The 23,862-nt window shown below is 34.0% G+C and overlaps 2 protein-coding genes and 1 pseudogene across 3 annotated transcripts; all 3 read right to left on the bottom strand.

Annotated features, from left to right (window-relative positions):
* Positions 1 to 612: 612 nt before the first annotated feature.
* Positions 613 to 2,194, bottom strand: LOC146941074 (Tetratricopeptide repeat (TPR)-like superfamily protein). The gene has a single exon (XM_085754865.1). It carries the CDS (start codon positions 1,856 to 1,858, stop codon positions 785 to 787), a length of 1,074 nt encoding a protein of 357 aa, XP_085610991.1. The 5' UTR covers positions 1,859 to 2,194; the 3' UTR covers positions 613 to 784.
* Positions 2,195 to 4,123: 1,929 nt separating this feature from the next.
* On the bottom strand, positions 4,124 to 5,314 carry LOC146941075 (heavy metal-associated isoprenylated plant protein 23-like). Its single transcript, XM_085754866.1, has 2 exons — positions 4,875 to 5,314; positions 4,124 to 4,605 (listed from the first exon to the last, which is right to left on the bottom strand). Exons 1-2 carry the CDS (start codon positions 5,038 to 5,040, stop codon positions 4,313 to 4,315), a joined length of 459 nt encoding a protein of 152 aa, XP_085610992.1. The 5' UTR covers positions 5,041 to 5,314; the 3' UTR covers positions 4,124 to 4,312.
* A 3,347-nt stretch (positions 5,315 to 8,661) lies between these two features.
* On the bottom strand, positions 8,662 to 12,461 carry LOC146941076 (aspartic proteinase-like protein 1; annotated as a pseudogene). The gene is made up of 9 exons (XR_015032246.1): positions 11,789 to 12,461; positions 11,305 to 11,549; positions 10,973 to 11,199; positions 10,734 to 10,872; positions 10,582 to 10,652; positions 10,378 to 10,477; positions 9,631 to 9,691; positions 9,464 to 9,535; positions 8,662 to 9,126 (listed from the first exon to the last, which is right to left on the bottom strand). The product of XR_015032246.1 is annotated as an aspartic proteinase-like protein 1 (transcript).
* Between the last annotated feature and the right edge of the window lie 11,401 nt (positions 12,462 to 23,862).

Below are 23,862 nucleotides of genomic sequence, written 5' to 3' on the forward strand. Positions count from 1 at the left end.
ATGTGGTTAAACACGTGGTTAAAATACAAATACAATACTACTTTTTAATATAATTGATTTTTTTTCCTCAACATATGTTTTTACAACAACATAATAATTCACTCAAATTTTTTTTTTTTATATTTTATATTAACACACTCGTACCTTGAATTTCTAAAATTTGTCGTATTTCGTACTAAGCATCATAGAACTCAACTCAACTATCATCTTTTTACTTGTTTTCCATTTTTCTCTTTGTAACTAAAGAATACAAAGGTGATTATTTAAGCATGTAAGTCTTGTTTTTCGAATTTTAGAAAACAGACAGAAAAAACCGGTCTAACATGTTTAACCAGCTCAATCACCGGTTTTGTTGGTTTTCATCCAGCTTATCGGGTTTTCCCCTTGTTCTATTGCAGACCAGTTATTGGTGTCAATTGGACTGGCCATAGGTTCGGTTCCCCCCAGTTTTGATTACCTTGGTTATTTTGAACCCCTCACAAATCAAACCAAGTGGAATAAACATTTATATTGTGCAGCTGTGGGAGCATGCACAAGGGGATACAATGAAGTATGACAATCTTATTCTATCATTAAGACACATATATAAACTATCAGTAATGATCCAAAAAATAAAAGAAATAGTAAACTTTGAGCTTATAATTTATTGAACTCGCATATGAAATGTAGCATCCTAATAATTGAACAATACACAAAAATCGCCATAAATTACAAGCATGCCAATTGCAGGCAACACAAAATGAAATATGAAACCAAAAGGAAAGAAATAGAAACTACCTTCTCATCATGTACGAGTACACGTTGAATCAAAATCATCGGGAGCAACGCGAGCAATCCAACTACTAAGCGTTCTCTTAATATCAGAATGATTAACATAAGCCAACTCATACATACTACACAAATTCACAACAAGAGTCTCATTGAGAGCAACAGTAGGAACCCTTTCAAGAGCATTTTCCAACACCTTGATCGAATCGGACAAATCCCTCAAATACATCAAACAAAGAGCTTTATTATTAAAAGCAACTATATCACTATGATCCCTCTCAATGCACTCATCATACTCCCTCACAGCAGATACATAATCCTTCCCAACCATATAAATCAAAGCTTTGTTTCTATTCACAAGGTTCTTAAACTCAACCTCGCTCAACGACCCATGATTCTTCCCTTCAGCTTTCAAAAACGAATCTTTCGCACCTTCTAAATCACCAGTTTGCAATTGAATATACCCAAGTTGCGAAATCAAAAACGGACCTTCAGGATCACGCGAAATTAAGGTTTTGATCAAACTCAAACACACACCGAATTCCTTATGACTCAAATGGTGCCCAATTATACAATTCACAACAAAAACCTCTCTTTTTCGCCATACACGAACAGAAGCACTTAAATTATCATCTTCCTTAACCTTAATCTTCTCCCTCACGAAATCTAGAAGATTATACAATCGATCAATTCCTTGCTGACGTTGCCCTAATTTAATCGGAATTAAAGCATGAAGCCATCGAAGCGAGAAAGGAACCATGGATCCAACACGATTAGGGTAGATTTTGGGGTAGGTTTCGTAACGGTAATGTGAACTATCGAGATCTTCAACGGAATCGAGTTCTGAAGAAGCTTCATTGAAACGACGTAGTTTGGTGAATGCAAGAGCGTTGAAAGCGAGGTATGTGAGGTGATCGTGAGGCTTTTGCAGAAGAGAGAGGGCTCTGGCACGTGCGACTTTGTCGATGATTGAACGCCACGCGCCGCGGTTGGCTAGGTCTTGGAGAGAGTGGAGATCGTGGCAGAGTTCGTCTAAGGGGTTGATGAGAGGGTCCGATTGGGTTTCGGATCTCGGAGAATCCGATTCCATTGTGAGTATCGGGTTTGGCAGGTGCGGTGGAACGTGGTGGCCGGTGCTGGAGGAGTGATCGGAGTTAGCTTTAGTTTTGTTGGTTATTGGTTGGTTGGTTGATGATTCTGCAAAGAATTAGGATTTCTCTTCTTGGGCCCTAATATCAAGTTTCTAAAATAACTAGAGCTTTTTAGGAGTTGTTATTAGCACTCCCTTTTTCTATTACAACTCTATGACATGTTTCAACTTTGACTATGCAATGAACTGCGTCTTATTTGGGTTACAAATTATTTTAAGGTTTAGGGATCTAACTATAATTTATTTTAATATTTCAATGAATTAATTACAAGCCTTTTGGATGTTGGATGCTTACACGTGTGTGAATCTCCGTGTTGCAGCAGCTGTGGAAATCGTTGGATCGAAAGAGATAAAAAAATTCTTTTTAGATCTAGCGATTTTGACAGTAGTTGTAGAGGATCTAAATTCATGCTTAGTATTAGGTATGTGTATGATAAATGATAAAGGTGAGTTTTTGAAGTCTCAAAACGCTTGGCACCAAGTTTTCCCATCCATTATGGAGGTAGATTCTTTAGGTCGTAAATGTCATGGAGTGTTTAAGTGAGATTGGAATTCAAAAAGATCATATAACTAAGTTGCAAACTAGTGATGAATAATATTCTTCAGAATTATTTGTATAGGAAGGGACGGACTTTGAGGAAACTACAATGTCTACCCAGGGGCGGATCTCTGTTGAGACCGCCAGGTGCCATGGCATCCCCCAACATTTCTATATATATGATATTAGGCATAGTTATATCACAAATTTCCCTTGTTTGCAGTGGAAGGGGTGCCGAACTTTCACTGAAATCGCGCAGGTTCGAGCCCTGCCTTCGTTTAATTTTTAATATTTCAACTGTTAATTTTTATATTTTATTCAAAAAAAGCCTTCCTGGGAGGTATCGAACCAGCTCTTCAAAAAAAGCCTTCCTGGGAGGTATCGAACCAGCTCCCACAGAGTGCAATGAAAAGGGACTAACCACTAGACCGTTGGTTTCTCACTGATTTATTCATGAAACTGTTTAATTTATATTACATACAATTTTGGTACCCCAAAAAATTTATTCAAGATCCGCCATTGTGTCTACCTACTTCAATCAACCTCCAAATAATATATGTGATCTGAACAAAAATTATAAAAGAGAAATAACACTTAACGAGAAATATTGTTATTGTTTATCGATAAGATATGCTTATCAACGAAGATGACCAAAATATACGATAAGATTATTTTTGGATTTGACGAGAAAGAGGATTCAAAAACTTCCAAATTATACAAACAAATATAAAGTTTGTTTAAATTGTAAAAGGTATTTTTTTTAGTAAAAGGTATTTTTTTTAAGGATAAGGATAATTGTAAGATTACGTTTTAATTTTTTTATGGTGGCCAGGATTTGAACCCCGGACATTGCATATATTATGCATTGTCGCATTGTCCATGCCAATTGAGCTAAACTCAGACTAATAGTTTTAACTTTTAAAACCTGTGTATGTATCTTGTGTGCATCTCCACCAATTATCGCAATATTTCAACATATCCACGAAGTATCTCATACGTATTCATTCGTATCCGACAAAGTGAGTACTTTTTTAAATTCTTATGCTTCTAAGAGCATAAATATCGCTAGTGTCTTTTGCCAACGCGTACATGTTTTGTCAGTTTGGACATTGTTTGGATACCACTAATTGATATAGTGGTGATGGCAAATGGTTGCTACGGTGCCAAGAATGGATACGGTGCCATTCTCTCAACTTTTCACCTTTTAACTATATTTTATTAATTTAAAATATAAAGTTAGAGTATATTGTAAGATTAGTGGGACCCATTTTAAAGTTTTAGAAGAGTGGTATGGATATTTAGAAAATGTAGTTGAGTGGTTTAAATAATTGGAAAGTGTGAAGTAGTATAAAATATTAGATATGACCCATTTATACCACCCATATAAGTGGTATGGATGTAGATGCTCTAAGATGTCTTCATTATCAGGCCCTAATCCATAACTTCCTAACGTAAACAACTCTCACTACATCTATATGGTGTGTTACACGCAAACTTATTCATCTTTTGATTTGCTTTGAGTTTGGCAAAATCATGGTCCCACCATCATTTCATCAAATTTATAGTTATTCTAGACATACACTTAATTTTGGAAAATACTTCCATGACATTGCTTGGGAGATGAATCACTACAGCTCACGTAGAAAAAAGAAGTCAAAGAACAGAAGTCATCAAATACGAGCCCTATAGATTAACAAATACTTCAAAGTGGAAACAATAAAGTAAAACATAAGAAACCACTACATTCTTATTTTGACATAAGAACCTACTACATTCAAAAGTTAAAACTAGAAAATCTACATCACTGTGCTTAAAAAACATTTTTTTTTATTTTTAATATTTTTCCCTATCATCATCTACATAATGGAGCAGGCATTTGGGTTTTCATCACTAAACATGGTGGTGAGGTGTGGCTCTTCATATGCTCTAACAGTTCCAGTGGTCTCCAATCTCCTTACATATCCAGGAGGAGCCTTCTTGTCATAAGAAGGAGCAGCGTATGGATGAGCCACCATGTTGTATGGCACATAAGGCCAAATCTCTGCCTTCTTTCCTGTTGACTTTGCTTTCTTTAGCACCTTATTTGCCTCTACATACCCCGTTACTGTCACTTTTTGTTGTTTCCTGTTTATCTCCACTGATTTTACTCCTGCATCACCAAAAAAAAATCAACTTCATTAGCTTCATGTACTATTGTACTTGATACTATGTCCATACATATAATGCAAGCAAGCTATAAAACACTGACATCAGATACGACATTTATACCGACGCACTAATTATAATTTGAGAGAATAGAATGATTAATATTTAAATGTAGCCATGTGTCAGTGATGTCAGACGTTGGACACGTCATCAATATGAAGTGCCGGTGCTATATAGAGAAAGATAAATTAATAGAGGGAAAATGTAACTTACCATTCATTGAAGAGAGGGCTTTCTTGACCTTAAGTTCGCAACCATCGCAATCCATCCTCACCTTCAACTCTACGGTCTGTAATTGCTTCTTCTTCTTGATTTTGTGATGGTGGTGACCACTGCCCATTAGATCAGATAAGTACTCTAATGTGCCTCCAACTCCCATTTCTGTGTATATTTTGATTCACAACCACAAATGGATTATACTTTAAATTTGAAAAAAGTTCTTTTAACAACTTGTCAATGCCAATGTATATGAACACAAGAGCACAATTCAAGGCTGAGAAAGTTCTTGAGTTTGTGATATTAGACGGAAACTGAGATGAGAAATTTGATAATTAATAAGAGTGTATGTTGGCTATGGGGATGATGAAGGTGTGCTTATATTGAGAACAAAGGGAGGGGGCTCCAAAAAGAAGAAATTGCAAGGAACTTTCATGCAAAACATAAAAAGATTCCTTCTTGCCTTATATTATAATGATCTTTAAATAATGTTGCTATCTTAAAACTTCTTTTACTTCCCTTGAACTTTTTGACACGGGCCAACTTATAAAGTCATTTTTATCAGATTCATAAAGAGAAGTGGAAAGGTAATTTCCCCCACCTTCAAAAGTGTACAAGAGCCTTTTTTGGGTACCATGAAATTATTGTTCTATAACTACTTAATGGAGAAATTTTATACTTGTGGTTCAAGAAAGAGTAAAATTGTATTGCACTGTTTCAATATGGTGTATATTCAGTTGACATTTGACAACATTGTTTATTAGGGAATAAAAATAGGCATAACAAATGACAGCTAATGAGAACTCTCTGATTGGGGCTTCAATCCAAATTGAAGAATAATTATTAATAAAGGAAATTGTTTATTACTGAATGAACAACCTACAACTATCAGATGGTGACACAATTTAGAATAGAAATCAATGGGACAAAGGTCATGCTTGATATTGCAACGGCTATGAATCTTTTACCCTCAATTAAATCTAACTTCTAATTAAAGCACTTTAAACTCAAATGAAAGTCCTTGTGAGTTGTAACTATCACTACTTTGGGAAAAGAGAGTTATTGCCCGTTGATAATAACATGCCTTTTTAATCAAACTATCTATCAAGGAATCTTAAACAAAACCTTAGCTTAGCCAAGAAGTTGTATGATACGACCCAATTCGAGTAAGGATCACACTTCAGAAATTAGAGAGAGAAACTAGAGATAAAAGAAAGGAAATTCATTATATTTTTCATTGATTCCCATCCATAAGGCATACAATACTTATATAGACTTGTGCATACTCGTAATAAGATAGCCACAACGGTTGCACAATAGCACAAGTTAGCAACTAACTAATAGAATATGCCTAAAAGATCCCTTCTAGATTAAGATGAGTCATACTACCTTTTAGAACTAACAGAGTCACCACACTAATACTCCTTATTCTAAATACCCTATCATTGTATGTGTACATGGTAACTGTGGTTTACCAATAAGGTATCAAACAATGAAAAATGTGTCATTCGCCATCAACCAAACACATGCAAAATTGAATGGCGTCTTTCCAAGTATTCTACGTATCTAGCTCTTTGAAATTGGGATCAATGATTCTTCCATTATACCTTTTTGGTAAAGTTAGCATTTGATTTCAACGGCTTCTCTTTATGAAGTATTTAACCAAAAGAAGCAATTTAAATAATTTAAGCAATCCGCTGCATAAGCTTTTGCAATCAACGTAGAAACTACGTACACAAAAGCACTCAGTATCACTTTTGGAAAACAAAGTAGAGTGAAAAGAAAAAGGTAAGGAAATAAAAAAGTGCAGCAAAAAGTGGATGAAAACAGAATGGAGAAACATGCATCCCATACCACCCCCAACATATGTGTTTGTGAAAAGAACCAAAACTAGGTCAATAAAACAGTATAGACAAATTAAAAAAAGTTTTAAAAAATTATTAATACTACATATGTCAATAAAATATAACATTGTTCCGCCTAGCTTAGAACTCTATTAAACGTGTTTAGCTTAGAACAATTCTAGAATGAGTGACAACAATTGACCTTTGTCAATCTAGCTAGCTAGTGCATTGTGAGATATAAAATTGAACTTTGATTTGCATGGTAAGAATTGGTAATCAATTGCTCGTTGTTGCTTTTAGAAACTTGATGTGTGGACACATGATAAAATGCAATTTCTGTTTCTAATTTCTACAGAACTCGTCAGAAAAGGTTTTGCATCGACATCTTTCTGTGTGCTTTAATTCTTCTTGCTTTTGGATTATAGATTCTATTGGTTTTTATTATAAAAAGGAGCGGCTTTAACAAGGAAACGGGGAAGGAAGCTACAACAAAAGGTATAACACGTTGTGGCTGGTCGATTAGGTGGGTCTTTAGAGGCATGTTTACAAGAGATTTTACTAGAAGTGGAAGAGTTTATTGTAGAGTTTGAATCCACTTACTCACGTTTTTACTGTCTTAGGATCCAGCACTTACACGTATAATAATACACCAACGCTAACATATATTTCATAAAAAGAATATTTTAAAATAGACAACATGAAATAGCTGTAGATACAAAGAGCAGTTGGTAGGAGGCAAGGTTTTGTTTGGTCCAAAGAACCAACATTCATTATTAAAAAATGAGTATATTTCTCCTTTTTTTTTTTTTTTTTGTTTCAAACAGATCACATTCTTAATTTAGTTCATGATCCGTCTTCTTGGCCTCCTTGAAAGTCAGGGAATATGACAGCAATACAAATTGGTGAAGATTAGTACAAGCTCTCATCTTTGAAATAACAACGTACCTTAGTTCATCGTAAGCTGGACTCCCTCCCTTTAATATTAAATTTGTCAACTTTTAAAAATAAATATTTTATTTTTCATGTAATATATTTTTTCTCTCTGGTGTTTTGCTTTCAAATAAATAACTTCAACTCCCACGTACATTTATAAAAATAATTAATACTTCATTTGTCCTAAAATTTAAGTCATCTGTAAGACTGTAACAAAACAAACTATGACGCTGACTCTTAATCCTTCTCTAGCAGAGATCTATGAGTGAGCTTTGTGAGCACAAAACAACAAGCAACGACGGCAGAAAGTTGCTTAAGGCTAAACGGTAGTTCATTGGAGATTGGGTGGAACGATAAATAAGGCTTGGCTTGAGACAGAACAGGAGAGTGGCAAAAAGCTTCTGATCGACAAAGAAAAATGGAGGAAGTGAGATACTGTTGAGGCTGTGTACACTGTGTCTGCCTGGGAGAGAAGTGATTAGTGTTTATGGAATTTTTTAAAAATATTTAGTATAATAGGTCACATCTGCATTTGACGATGTTGGTTTCAATATATTTGATACCTAACTGACACCGCTCAAGTTCAGATTCGAGAATCAGGACTTACCCGATTTGGCGACCCAACCCGAATTTTAGGGTAGGATCAGGTTGATTTGAGTGGGTCATCTGAGATTGGTAGCCCTATATACAACCCAAATTCGAGAATCAGGACTTACCCGATTTGGCGACCCAACCCGAATTTTAGGGTAGGATCAGGTTGATTTGAGTGGGTCATCTGAGATTGGTAGCCCTATATACAACCCAAATAGTAGTAGGTCAATGCAATATTGCAAATTTTACTAGGAAACCTATTTACAACAAATATCAAGATATTATTTTCCTTGAATATCCTATTTTCTGATTTTTCATAAAAATACTTGAAAATTGAAATGCAAAGGCCACAGATATTTCAGTCCACAAGAATTATAAAATAAAATTGGTTTAATAAAAAAAATGAATTCAAAATGTTAACAAGGAAAAATCTTCATACCAAGCAAATTAATTTACATAACCTCACCCGACCTAGAATGGGTGCTAGGAATTTAACGCTGACAAGGTTAAAAATAACAGGCAGCATTAAATGGAGTAAGATCTAAATTACTTACAAACCTAAGGCCGAAACAGACAGATTTAGATACACATATAACGCTTTTTAGGCAGGCTACTATAAATAATGAGAACATGAAAGTCTTAGTAAAAGACCAACAGAAGATGAAATAGAAGCAGCCAATGGCAGTGCCAATGTCGCCAGTATGAAATCATATAAGATGTCTGAGATGAAGCAACTGAAGGTTTCTGAGGAGCCCTTACAGCAACAGCTGGAGCAACTGCATGCCCTTTGGTTCTTTGCTGCTCATCTGCAGGCAGCTGATTTGACGATGTCCCATTCGGAGGGGAGAGGGGCATCCTCTTACCTAGACTGAGATCCTGACCTACAGATGCATCATGTAATTGTAAACGGTGTAAGTCAGAGGAAGAGTGAAGGCTAGAAAAAGCATTTGCATCAAATATCACTAAATGGAAAAGAAAACTAAGGAGACAGCTTCATTACCTAAACGAGTAAGACTTCAACTTAAGCTAAATATATATATATATATATATATATATATATATATATATATATATATATATATATATTGACAGTAACACATGAATTCAAAGTCATGGCATCGTTCATTCTTTGGATGCACGTGACAAGGGGATATATACCCATAGTTTATTAAAAAAAAAATGAATTAGTATGTTTCATTGAGAAATAAAATGACTCACAATTTGAGTGTGACCATGCTAGCTTCTTGTTTTCCCTATCAAATACCAACCGGTATCCCGTCATGAAATTTTCTGCAAATAATTTTATCAGATTTATGATCAGAATATCCTTCTCTCCAGAATCAAGAATAGGGAGTATATTTTTCTAGAGAAATATGCAAACTTACGTCCAATTGTTCCCATACCCCCTTCGGTTGGCTGTATTGCCAAACAAAATCCATCAACTCCCTGCATAAAAACGACAGGTCTTTATAATTTAGCTACATCTGTTACAAGAAAATGGCCTTTTTTCCATTTGCCTTATTCTAAAACAGCTAACTGAAAATGGAATTTTCATGAGGAAACATTTTCTTTTTAAAAGAAAATGCAATGCAACTAGAAAAATATAATCTTTTTCACAAGATCTTCACAAGGCAGCAAAATTATTGTTGCACCGCCTTTTGTAACTAAAAATTGTTGCAATTCAAGTTTACTGTTACAATTGGCCGCCTGAAGATAGAGTGTGATTATGAGTACAAACTACAAAGATTCAATCAGTTCAAACCAATGTAGCCCCAGCCCCCAGTAATGAGCATGAATATAAGATAAAAGTTGAAGCTTGGGAGTTGGTAAAGAGAATGGCAGTGAAATTATGGGTATGAATGTAATAATGTGTTTGATATAAAATTATATTTTGTTCTTGCAATGTAGAACAAAAGAAAAATAATTTTTTTCATTGATCACATTGTAAATAAAAGTTCAAACAGTTGCCACTTTTTTTCTATTGGATTCCACATAAGGGAAGTGTTTCTCAAGTAACTGGTTCCAAATAACTAATCTATATCTATATTTATGATAAAGCCTCTTAAGATCATATGTTTTACTTCTTCACCCCCTCCTCCCAAAAGAAAAAGGAACTACTTATCCACACCCACCTGCTCGTTGTAAGATACAAACACGGGATTATAGACCACAAAACTGTTGTTCTGTTGGAACACGAGTGTCAACGTGGGAATCTTAGGCAGCTGTTGCGAACTGCTTCAAAAATACAAAAAAAAACATCAGTAAAGATCAGAAAATTTTAGCAAGTGCCAAGAGTGGTGGGGGGAGACAGACAGAGATCTATCGAGTAAATTCACCTGGGTACATAACAATACTCCCAAGGAGATCCTTGAAAGGTAGATCTTGTAGCATTTACTTGTTTGTCAAACTGTAATAAATAATTAAATAAATCATCATATAAATAGCTGGAGAACAGATTTACAATCATAAATTCAAAAGACACAAGTACCTCCTCAGCTATTGCTCCATATGCATGACCAGGAAGAAACGTAAATGATGTTCCACTATCAAACTGAGCATTAAAACTTGTTACTTTAGGACAAGAGTTCCCAATACAACAGGCCTCCACTCCAATAATGTAGGTTGAACTGAGCAGAAAATTTATCATAATTAGCAAGTGACCATTTTCTAAATTATTGTAGTATAGTGAAAGGTTGTAAGCTAATTAAAATGTAGATGATTTCATACAAGATTCCATCCAAGAGCAAGAATGGAGTAGATTGTTGCACGGGTGGTCCCTGGTCACCAAAAATAATCTACCAGAATCATCTTCATTAAAACACAACGAAAAAGAATCGCGGATTAATCCTGATTTAGTAAGAAAACTCGGAACTGAACTCTCCCCAGGTCCCAAACCAATGAGACCATCCGGAGCAGTGCCATCCAAATAACCACCACTTTGCTTCATACCACACCTGCATTCAACAAAATTGATGTCAGTCAAAGGACCAGGTGATACATTTTCAAAAGAGTAACATCCTCATCAAGCAAAGGGACGTCGAAGTGACAAAAACACATACCCAAGAACAACTGGAGCCTGAACAGAAGAGTTAGATGTGCTGCCGTCGCCGGATTGAAGATGCAATATGTCCTCAACTAACAATCCAGAACTTGATGTATTATCTGATAAGTAATTGATCGTGTACGGACACTGCTGTTGCTTCGAAGTTTTACAAGTTGAACCCATATCACACAACCGGTGGCTGCATGATAAATGCTTGCTGGATAACGAACGAGAGGGACTATACTCATTCAGATCTCTATCCTGCATAATAAATGCCCCATATGTGAAGGAGCACCTGCCAATCAATTACTGGAAATAAGTGCTAAACCAGTTACCAACTCTTAGCTTAGAATCTAAAACTTCATTCAAACCTATGCAACATTTAAAGCTATTAAATTGTTCCCTTAACTGTGCCACGAGTGTTTATACGAGTAGATAAGTTCGAATAAGTTAATCGAAACAAACCCTAATGCTATAGAATATGGTAATAATGCACATACCAAATTGGAATAGAAACTGGCAGATAAAGGAGCACAGTGTATACAATCACAAGGAACCCAAAGAAGATCACTCCCAGCATCCAACGCTACAAGAAACGAAGTACTCGGTGTTCCTATATCAATCCACGTGTAATGTAACCAACCAAAGTCATTTCCAAACGACATCGTTTTGCTACCTTGAGAAGGAAACAGAAGCTTGTGGCGAGCACCACCGAGGTTGATCTTGTGTCTGAGAAAATCGTTTCTGAGAAGCTTTTCGTGGTAGTGCATGGTGCGCCGGTCCGGCCAGTCACCGGTTTGAACTTGAACCGGTTTCATTTCTTCGGAGAATCGGTGAAGCAGCTTTACAGAAAAGGTGGTTTGAAGCGGCATTGCGGATGTGACTGTTGTTGAGAGTAAGAAGAGAAGTAATAACGGCCACCGTGACGGCATCGGAGATCGAGATCTATACTTACTTTTTCCGAAGGGGTTAAGACGAGATTAGTTGAGATAAGTGTTGATTAGTGAAAGTAAAGGTTGTGAGTGAGAACTGAGAAGTTCAAAGGAATGAAGAATGTTTGAGTGAGGGGTGCGCAATGTGCATCATTATTCATTCATTCATCCTTGTATGTCTGGTTTGTCTCGGTGACTGTGAGTGAGTGTGACTGGATAAAACAAACTTTGTTCTGTTCTTGGGGTCGAGGAATAAAGTACTAGTGTTAATTGATTGATAGAAATTGCAAAAGAAAGTAAATGTAGTTATTTTTGTTATTATTTTTTTTGGTTCTATGTTATTTTTGTTTATTTATACAATTTTTTTTACAAGATTACACAAACTTTGTTCTGTTTTTGTTTATTAATGTAATAACTAATTGATTTTTTTTTTTAGAGATTGATATGATAATAATTGCTACTCCTCCGTCCCTAAGATAATTGGCCTACTTTGGTTTTCGCATGAGATTAAGAAAAGTGTATAAATGAAGGGGAAAGTGGAATATATTGTATTGGGAATGATAAAAGTAGTATTATTTAGTGTTATATTGTATTGGGAATGATGAAAGTTGTATTGAAAATTGAAATGAGTCGGTTATTTTGGGACATTTTTTTAGAAAATGGGTCGGTTATTCGGGACGGAGGAGTAAAAACTTTTAATTTTTTTGGTGTGCTATTCAGTTCATAAAGGGTTCCATCACTGGTGTGTAATGCATATATTGCATTATTTTAGGGAGTTTTTGAAGGCTTATGAATGGCAAGAGGATGTGGGGTTCAAAGACTTGAGCTTTGTGTTGATTCTGAAGTGGTACTGAGTTCTCGGTTGAAAGGAAAAGGTAGTTCGGTATCTAGGTGAGGTTTAATTATGAATATATGGAGATTGTTAAAACTGGATTCGAAATTATGCATTTGCCATTGTTATCGTAAATCAAAATCGTGTAGCGATGCTTCGGCCAATTTATCATGTGAAAGTGGTACTGCATTGATGTTCTTTGAACGATGTCTTGTTCAAACTATCTCTTTATTTTTAGTTGACAAAGTTGGGGTTTCTAAACCTTGTCTAGTTAGACGGTAGTTGTTTCCTTTTTGCGCTTCGGCCCTCTTGTATACAAAAAAATACTCTACATCTTAGTTGAGTTGTTGTTTTTTAGTTATATGTAATGAGATTTAAATACTCTATATACCAGGAGGCATTTACCATGTCACAGGTCACACAAGTCAACACAAAATATGTATGAGATTTAAATTACAACCCAATAAAGCAAAAATTTGATAACAACATAAAAACATACAAGAAATCAAAGGAGGCTTGATCTTCGTGTCGGTGGTGTTAAGATCTTCTTCATTTATTCCATTTGAAAAGATGAAGACACATAAAAAGTAAAAAATAATTAATAGTGACCCTAGTGTCTAAACTAGGGAATGAATGATCAAACTAAAAAAGAATATCACGACAAAAGAATTTGTTTCGATTGATTATAGACCCAAAAAAAACGAGAAAAAAAAATAATGTTATATACACTAGCATGGTAAATAAAAGGAGAATGATAATCATTGCCTTTGGGACATTGTTTAAAGTGCTAAAATAAGTAAGTTTGTATAGAAAAGTGATGTAATTATTGCTTAGAAAAAAATAAAGACATGTATTTCCATGACAAATTTTCTATTAATGAACTCCTTAACCATTGCCCTTAGGGCACTAGTTAGTAAGACCCTAAATAAAATGATCCAAAGGTTAAATAAAATTTCCTTTCCAGTCATCTACCTTATGTTTCAATTTCAAAGCAACGGTAATGGGTATCATTTGTTTGACCATTGAAATTATATTTCTAAATTTCTTGAGGGGACACTTTGACTTTATGAAATCAGAGTACTCCCCAAGATATTGCCCCCAACATCACTACTCAATCAATCTGGATTGTCACTTTCCCATACGAACTCTGTCACAGGATAAATATTAAAAGGGTTATAAGTGTAAGTATATGACCAAGGAACCATGGTCTTTGTGATGTATATAATACAATCACATGCTTAACAAAACCTTTTCCTTCCTTGAAGTGGCTCTACCTATAGTAAGATGCCCTGAAAGGAATGAACAAGGATTTGACAATCAAATACTATCATATCAATAATCATGAAAATCATCTTTCAGGTCAAATGTATTATAATGGAAAAATTTGAATTTGGGACAAATAGGGATTCTGAAGTTTAGAGATGACAACAAAGTGCACTAGAACATCTAAATACTAAATAGTCAAGAAGAATTTCTTCCACAAACCAATTTTAAAGTGGCATATCTCCGGTGGCTATTTCTTATATATGCATACTTTTACGCAAAACATTGAAGAGAATATTATAACGAAACAACATTAACAGGTTTGATCTATGCATGTTTGACACAGAGTGACAATTGTATATTATTCTCATATAAAACAAACATGTCACCAATGTCAAGTTATCCCAGTGCATCAGAGGAGAAGATACCTTGGTTAGCCTTGAAGGACTATTTACATGTGTAAGCTTGCACTAAACACCGAGTTTCCAACATACTGCTTCATATTATTAACGCACTTGATAATCACCACCAATGTCTCCAGCTAACACTGCAATAAAATGTTTTCTCGTGAACCTGATGTGGGCCAAACTAGAGTAAGTATTGTAACATAGGAATATCACTTTCGGATGCTAATTCATGCTATGGACTGGGTCTTAAAACTTCTGCTTAGGGGACAAACAAACAAAACCATCGGCAAATCCACGTAAATGCAACTAAAAGTTAAAAGAAAGAAGAAAAAAAAGGAAAGAAAAATTGAAGTAGGTTTGCTTACATGTTAAAACACTGATTTCATTTGTTAAACTTTCCATCAATTTTGTTCAAATGTGGAGTTACGAGCTCTTTACATCACCGAAATTACACACTCCAAATCCGGTCTCTGTAAAATTTAATTTATCCTTCAACACTTGGTTGAAATCAACACTCAAATGTGATTACTAGTCATCATTGTTGCACCACATGTTGTGACTGCTGCAACCAAAGTTATTGAACCCTTACTATCCTTATAAAAGTTTTGGTCGATGGCCATCATCTTTGTTTTATTTGTGATGATTGGTCCATTAAGTGCATCAACTTTCAAATATTGATGCACCGCATCGACCAATCCTCGCAAGCCAAACCAAAAGAGCCATGGAGCAAAATATTTCAAAGAACAATAAAGACTCTCAAACTTTGGACAACGATGTCGCAACCTATGATGAACAATCCCGACACGGGGTGCAACAATTCACAACTGATTCCTAATTTCAAATAAGTGTGGAAAGATGAATTAAATTTAATGCTTACCAAATATTAGAGTATAGTGAAGAAGATAACTTGGAGAGCAAGTTATCTAGATAGCTTGGAGAGCAAGCAAGTTAGTTAGGGAGTTAGTTACTCCAAACCACTATAAATAAGCTTCACCTATGTACTATTTCACATCTTTTATTCAATTACATCTTTGTGATGACTCCTAGAGAGAACTATACAATCTATCTCTCCATTGCATTTGACCTAGAACCATGGAATCCTCTAATTCATAACATGGTATCGAGAGCGCTATGGAGATAGCGAATTTGATCCAGTTTCGATGAAGAAGAAGATTCCGATGGTGATGAAGAAGAAGATCTTGAAGCTTCCGCATCGAAAATTCTTGTCCTTCCGCTTCGCAAGCTTCGATTGTTTTCGGCGGTTTCGACGGTTCCGTTTCCACTCCTGTTTCTTCACCACAGGTCGCACCGAAATTGATGGATTCACCATCAAGATCGGTGAAGTTCCTTGTTTTACTGGAAGATTCTTGTTGCATCGATCACGAATGCGTTTTTGATGCTTCGGCGAGAAAACCGAGAAAACATCATTTCTTTATTCGGAGTTGATCGTCTCGCCAAATCAACGAATTCGACGCATCGCGAATGCGAGTTCAACGTTTCGAAGCCGTCGTCAAGAACTCGAAGCATCACATCATCAACATAAATTTCTCATGCTCTGGACACTGTTTACGACGCCTCTGCCTTGGTCGGAAAACGGGATCAAACGGTAATTGCGATCAAGAATCGGTTTCAATGATTCGATCTACATGACGAACACATCGTCGATTTCGATCCCGGTGGAAACCTTTGTGGTTCGTTGTCCTCTTCTCTGTCAAATTTCATTTCAATGTTGTTCTCTGTTTACGTTTTCGTTTTCGATCTGGCGGAAGAATTTCTTGGTTCTTCTTTGTTCGTTGTTTGCAAATTCTTGCTTGTCTTCGTTCCATTCACATAGTTATCGCGAGGAAGGATGTATTGTTTCACAATCTCAACTCGGAATCTTAACGGATCAAGAACCGTAATGCATCATTTTGTTCTTCAATTTCAAGGACTCATAGTTCGGCGGTGAAAAGTGATTTCGCTTCAAATTGGCTTATCACGTTTGCGGCACCTTGTTCTCGAGTCATGTTTACATAATTGCTTTTCCGGCATCGCGTTACGAAGCGTGTTGGAGAGTTCGGTTCAGATTTTAGAAAAGCTAGTTTTGGACCGAATTGCGTTTACATCGGTTTCGGAGACTCACGGTTTGAAACGCATTTGCGGCAACATGATTTTAGACAAGCCGATTTGAACGACGCTTATTGGAAAAGTCCGTTCGGAAAAGTTGCGTTTTGAATAAGTTTTTTCTTTGGTTCCGTCCGAGAATCATGTTTGGATTTGCTTCACATCTTCGGTCGTTTGGGAAATCACGAAGTGCGTTTCGGACTTTCGTTTTTGGAAAAGTTGTTTTCGAAAATCGCGTTTTGATTAAGTTGTTTTTGGTGAGGCTAGTTTTCGTATTGTTCACTCACAACGGCGTTACGGTTCTACTCTCTCGTAACAACTTTTGCACGGGAAGGTTCGACTTCCCTTTTTTGGCTTGGACCTCATCTTTGGGCTTCGAGTGGCTTCCTCATCATTTTACTATCGGTTTTATGTTTTTACTTAGTTTACCTCCATTTTACTTAGTTATTGCTTCGGTAAGAATAAACCGTAATTTCAATGTATTTCAAACTCAAATTGGTGAATTTCCCCATTTTGAGTTTGATGGGGACTATTAGAGTATAGTGAAGAAGATAACTTGGAGAGCAAGTTATCTAGATAGCTTGGAGAGCAAGCAAGTTAGTTAGGGAGTTAGTTACTCCAAACCACTATAAATAAGCTTCACCTATGTACTATTTCACATCTTTTATTCAATTACATCTTTGTGATGACTCCTAGAGAGAACTATACAATCTATCTCTCCATTGCATTTGACCTAGAACCATGGAATCCTCTAATTCATAACACCAAATTTAAAATGTGTATAGCTTGTTATTGGAGGAGCTCGTAACTCCACATTTTGACAAAAGTGATGCGCTAATGGAAAATTTAAGCAAACAAGTCAATTCTTTAGCAAATCATAAATGAATTGATGCACAAGTTAGTGTTGAAGATTATGCATGTAAAAGTACTGCATTTTTTTATCTTTTCAACTCTTTTTAACTTCCCTTAAAAAAAATCTCTTTTAACTTTAAGTTGCATTTATATGGATTTTTTCGTGTATATGTCGATGTTTTTGTTTGACTAGAATGTGTTGCTAGCATTATTCTTGCATTATTGTAAATTCTACTTGGAAACCTATTTATAACAGATATCAAGATATTATTATCTCTAATATCCTATATTATGATTTTTCATTAAAAGAAAACTAAATTTAAATGCAAAGGCCACACATATTTCATTCCTAAAGAACTATTATAAATAAAATTGATTTACTAAAAACGACTTCAAAATGTTTATAAAAAAATTCATACCAAGCAAATTATTTTACATAACCTCGCCTGACCTAGAATGGGGGTTAAGATAAAAAAAATGCTTCATTACGAGCTACGAATATCTAATGTTGACAAGGTTAAAAATAACATTAAATTTAATGTTGATGCCTCTTTTCTAACTCCAACAATAAGGTAGGAATATGCATGTGCATTCGAGATTAAGCAAGAAACCATATCCGCTCAAAAACCATGTGGTTTACACCATTGTGCTCAGTTGACGTTGGAGAAGCATTGGGGCTATACCATGTAATTTGGTTGGTACGTGAACTTCAGCTCATAAATGTTGATTTTGAGGTTGACTAGTAAAAAGCAGCTGATTATTTTAATAGAGGTAGGGGAGATATCACTGAGTTTGGTTCCATTATGGATAATAATATCCAATTTCGTAATTTTTATTTAACAAACTTTCATGTTGAATTTATTAAGAGGCAAACAAATGAGGTTGTCTATAAACTAGCTAAGGCAACCACATCCATTTTTGGTTTTCATATATTTGATTAGATTTCAACATGTATTATTGATTTAATATTTAATGAAATGATATCAGTTATTTTGTAGGAAAGAAATCATTGAGATGAAACAATTGAAAGTTTTTTAGTAGCCCTTCCAACAATAGCTGGACCAACTGTTTGTCCTTTTATTCTTTGTTGCTCATCTGGAGGCAGGGGATTTGACGATGTCATGTTCAGAGGGGAGATCAGAAGGGTATCCTCTTACCTATGGTGAGATATTGACCTATGAATGTAAATAGTGTTTAAGTCAAAGAGGAGAGCGAAGGCTAGAAAAAGCCTTTGTATCATACATCAACAAATGACAAGGAAAACTAAGGAGCAAGCTTGATTTCTGTTGCAGCCTAAAATTTATGGGTTGTTCAAAAACAACGAAATTTCCATCAAAATTTATCAAAATAGAGAAAACAAACGAAATAATAATAAAACTCTTAGAAAAAGGTCTTTGAAACCAAATAATGGGATTGGGAGTTTGTAATGCTATGATAATGATTAGCACCGGGTGACATAGAATTGGTGACATTGGTCAACCAATGTTACAAGTGACTTTTTTCTCTATCTTCTACAAGAATTATAACATTGTGATTGGTCAATGTCACCAATTATATGTCACCCAAGTCCTACCGGATCGAATATATTAACACCCTACAACTTCCAGTCAAAATTATATGCGCAAAATATGTTTTTTTCAAAGAAAGACTGTGGAAAATATTGTTAACTATAAAATATGTAAATAGTCGTTATATTTCAATTGGCAAGGACAATACATTGTTATGTGTATGGGGTGGGATTTAAACCTCATACATTATATTTATTCACCTTAAATGCGGGACCGACCCAACACATATCAAGACTCAAGACAAAATCTAAAATGTAACCTAATTCTAGGAAATTTAGCGGCGTTGAGGACAAAAAAATTGTTGAAGTGACTATTTTTAAGTTATTAATAGTTTGTGGAAAAAAAGTTATTAATATTATTTGTTTTACAAAAGTAATATTTTTATTCAAAATTTCATTTCATTTTTTTTATGCAAAAGTCATTCATTAAAATTATCATAATCAATTTCGTTTAACAATTCCCTTTCAATTAAAATAAATTTATTGAAATTTTGTTGACACGTTGTTGATCTTAAATAAGATATTATTAACTTTAATTTTGAATTTTTTAAGAGACACAACAATTATATAAATTGTTAACATTATCCTACAAACAATATACACATTTGGAAGAAAAAAAATCAAGTCTTTTTATATATTGAAGTATATTAATTGGTGTATCATTTTCCATTTGTATTATTTCTCTAAAAAAATCAGTCCCATAAATAAAATATGAGGTATAATAGGTAAAAAAAGTTAAATAAGTAAATGGTCCCTTTAAATACATCAACATTTGATTTTAGTTCACCTAAAATATTTCTTAGGCTTTTGGTCCCACCAAATTTTTCATCCATGAAATTAATTCCTACTTTTTAGTCAACTCATATCTAATTTTATTTTTTTAATAAAATTTTCCAAATTGGTAGAATATTACGACAATCTCTCCCAAAAAGTTATTTTTTTTAACAAAACTTGAATTAAATATGAATTTTTATGTTTTTGGTGCTAAACAATTCATATTAAATTCATGTGTTGTTAAAAAAAATTTAAACTTTTTGAAAAATATTGTCATAATTGTCTACCATCTTTAGAAAAAAATCACTAAAAAAATACTATAAAGCTATAAAGGTTACACATCAATTTGCTAAAAAAGTTAAGGAATATCCATCCGTCCCAAATTATAAGCAAAAAAACTCATTTTCTTTGTCCCAAATTATAAGTAAAAAATACCAACTTTTATCATATTTAATTATGTTGTTTTAAAAAATTATCGTTTAAAGAAAAATTAAATGCAAAGTACATTCAATTTGTTCTCTCTTTCATTTTCTCAATAATCAATAACTAATAAAAATTGTTTTTACATCTTGGCATAAAATTTATTTCTAGAATAACATAAATTTTCCTAGTAAGTGTGATTGGACAGAGGAAGTAGGGTAAGGGGACTAAAATCGAGAGAAATAGGCTTTGGGCAAAAGAAAGAGGTGTGCGTGAATCACTTACACACGACACAATGCTATCAGATAAATGGAAAACATAAAAGAGGAAAGAAAAGGGTTCCGACAGCTAAAGAGAGGTGCTTCTCCCGGTGGAGATGGAATCAGCAGAGGCTGCGGCTGGTGCAATGGGTAGTTGAAGTGGTGTTGAAAAATGGTGTTCTCACCCTTTGATTTCTCTCTTATCGCTTATTCTTTGTTTCTAGCTTTTATTTCTCTCTCTGTATTATTTATTGACTGTCTGGGTTACCATGGTTGTATTGCTACTGATTTTTGTGATGGAGAGAAGAAGGTTTTTTTTGTACTCAACTTACATTTTATGTTCCTATTTATACTAAAAAAAAAAATTAGGTTAAAATCCTTGTTGGATGAGGAAGAGGCCAAATTGTGCTGGTGAGATCGTAAGCAGTGTTGAAATTGCAGGTTGGTGGTTGTAGAAAATGCAGAGCATTGTGAGCTCAAAATGGAAAATAGGAAAACAAACACTAAAGAGCAATTGAAACCAGGTGACATTTAGGGTGGGTAGGAAGAATTTTTTCCCACCATAGGAAAGTCCCATTTTTCTTGACAGGTGGCTGTTTCACTTTCTTTAACCAGTTAGAATGAAAAAATAATAAGAAAGCAATTACCTTATTTTAATGAGTTAGTTTTACACCTCCTCCTAGATGACAAATGTTTCTATCCACACCCCCTGTTTGTTTCGGCACTCTTATGCCCTTTTTATCTTCTTGGCTTTTCGATAACATAGATCTGCCATTTTGTTTCACAACAATGCCTCACACAGTCATCTTTGTTCCTGATCTAGTTATCATCTAGCACAACACAATATCAAAATGTGTTCTAAATTTACTTTTTAAGTTCTATTATCTCATCTCCTTGCTATATATATATTAGTGTTATGGATTATTTTGTTTGGGTTTGTTGTTCTTGGTGTTATTTTACTGTATCCATCTTAAATGGTGTTGTTGCTTAATCGTTTATAATTTTGTGTTGAATCCTATTTTTTTCTTTTTCTGGTTTTTTAATATCCATGCTTTCATAGAGTTCATCCATGCTGTTCATCTTCTTCTAATTTTTTTTTTACAAACATTGAAATATAGGTTTTAATAATTACAGAAAAAATCTTGTCAATTTTTTTATGGAATAAACATTAAAATATAGGTGTTTTAATAATGACCTTTTCAGAAAAATAGAAAAAATCTTGTAAAAAAAAATTATGCAAGAAACATTAAAATATAGGTTTTAATAATGACTTTTTCAAAAAAAAATTGTGATTTTCAAAACTAAAATGCAGTAAAAAAATAACAAAAGTAAAAAGTGTTTTTACAATACCACTGCCACGTTTTAAAATTGCAATACTCGGAAGGACAAAAGTAAAATGGAGTGTTATTTATTTCATTAACAACAAATGAAATGGCAGTACATGTTTTTCTTTTTAATTATTTTTTGTTTTTAAAAATTAATATGGTTGGTAAAAATATTAAAATACAAAGAAATGATAACTTGTGCTCTTAAGACACAAGTTAATGAATCAAAAGTAATTTTTTTTTGAAGGAGAATCAAAAATAAAAAATATTGTATTGTATTCAAAGTATTTGAATTTAATTCTTTTATATTTGATTATTTGAATGCACAAAATATAATGAAATTTTGTAATTTAATTGTTGGAAATTAAATTGGGAGTATTTTTAAAAACTTTGGGTGCCAACAATTTTTTAAAAGTAATATTTGATTTTATTTATAATTTTCTTGGCCAATTCTTAGAAGAAAATTTGAAGCCCAAAATCAAACACATAAAAGCCTAAATTGAGCCCTGATTCAAGTATAATAAAAAAATATTACTTGTGGGGTCACAGGTACTATTACAACAGGTTGCTAACAGGTTGCATGGAAAAAAATTAAGTGAATCTGAACCATACATTTAAAATAATAATATATGGATGGTTATAAATGGTACTTTGTCATGGTGGGAAAGTATTCCCCCTACCCACCCTAAATGCCACCATCAAAACCATGTTCGAAATAGAATTTGAAACTATTATGTAGGGTCTGTAACAATATATTTTGGGAAATGTTAACTTGTCTTAACCCTTAAGGCACAAGTTTAGAAGCAAATATAGAAACTTATTTTTGAAAATTGTGCATTCAATGTCTTGGAAAATTAAAAACTTATTTTTTCAATACAACACACATGTTTTAATTCTTTTTTAGATCCTTAACTTGTGCCCTAAGGGCAGCAAGTTAACATGACCCACATTTTTTGTTTTCTTCATTCTTTGGTATTTGGTGAAATTGGTAATAAAAGAGAAAACAACGTGCAGTATTTTTTATTTCCTTAAAAAAAACATGCAATCTTTCTTTTATTCTTTCATTTATAAATTTATTTTTTAATTAAAGATTAAGAATTAAAATAAAGACATATTTTTAGATTTTGTGAGGAGATTAAGTATGACGCAAACATGATAGAATTAAAATTGTTATTGCATTTTTTTTTATAAATAAATAATTTGTTGCACAAAATTGAGATACTAGAGTTACCAAAATGAGTAAGACTTGAACTTAACCTATAACATATATTGACATCACATGAATTTATTATAGTAATGACATCTTTCATTCTTTGGTTGGTATCTGAGATGGTGGTGACCGACTTCTTGCATTGATAGCAAGGAGACACATTGGATGAAAATTGACATGTTACACAATATATAAGTTACAGCGTTCTTATACCTTAAAATTTTTGGATGGGAATATAATGTACAAACCATAAGTTTTCCACTCAACATAACGTTTAATTTGGCCTAGTCGAAAACTTCGATGCAAAACTAGTGGACGGGGGTTAACATGGCACATTACCTCAATTATATGGTATAAACATGAGCCTACAACTGTAGATAAAATATTTTAAGTGAATTATCATTTCGTGTAAAATTTATACATAATCCCTATCTATTAAATACTAGAGTCCAGTAAGATTCCAGTAAGATTTCCTCAAAAAAAAAAAAAGAGGAATCTGGTAAGATAAGGGGAAACACACTCTGAATTTATGTAGCACAAGTAGCAACAACACCAAAGATTAGATGAAATTAAGAAAAGCAACAATAATAATGTCAAAACTAAATCAGTACAAAAAATCACACGAGATA

This window comes from Medicago sativa, chromosome 3 (genome assembly GCF_051527215.1).
Source record: "Medicago sativa cultivar Bolivia chromosome 3, Bolivia_mono, whole genome shotgun sequence".
NCBI classification, from domain to species: domain Eukaryota; kingdom Viridiplantae; phylum Streptophyta; class Magnoliopsida; order Fabales; family Fabaceae; genus Medicago; species Medicago sativa.

What these genes read in the sequence shown, in the direction of transcription:
- LOC146941075 (XM_085754866.1), bottom strand. Translation starts at nt 5,040, where the DNA reads ATGGGAGTTGGAGGCACATTAGAGTACTTATCTGATCTAATGGGCAGT. An exon ending in AGCCCTCTCTTCAATGAATG is followed by an intron (nt 4,606 to 4,874) that starts GTAAGTTACATT and finishes TTGGTGATGCAG; the next exon opens with GAGTAAAATCAGTGGAGATA.
- LOC146941074 (XM_085754865.1), bottom strand. Translation starts at nt 1,858, where the DNA reads ATGGAATCGGATTCTCCGAGATCCGAAACCCAATCGGACCCTCTCATC.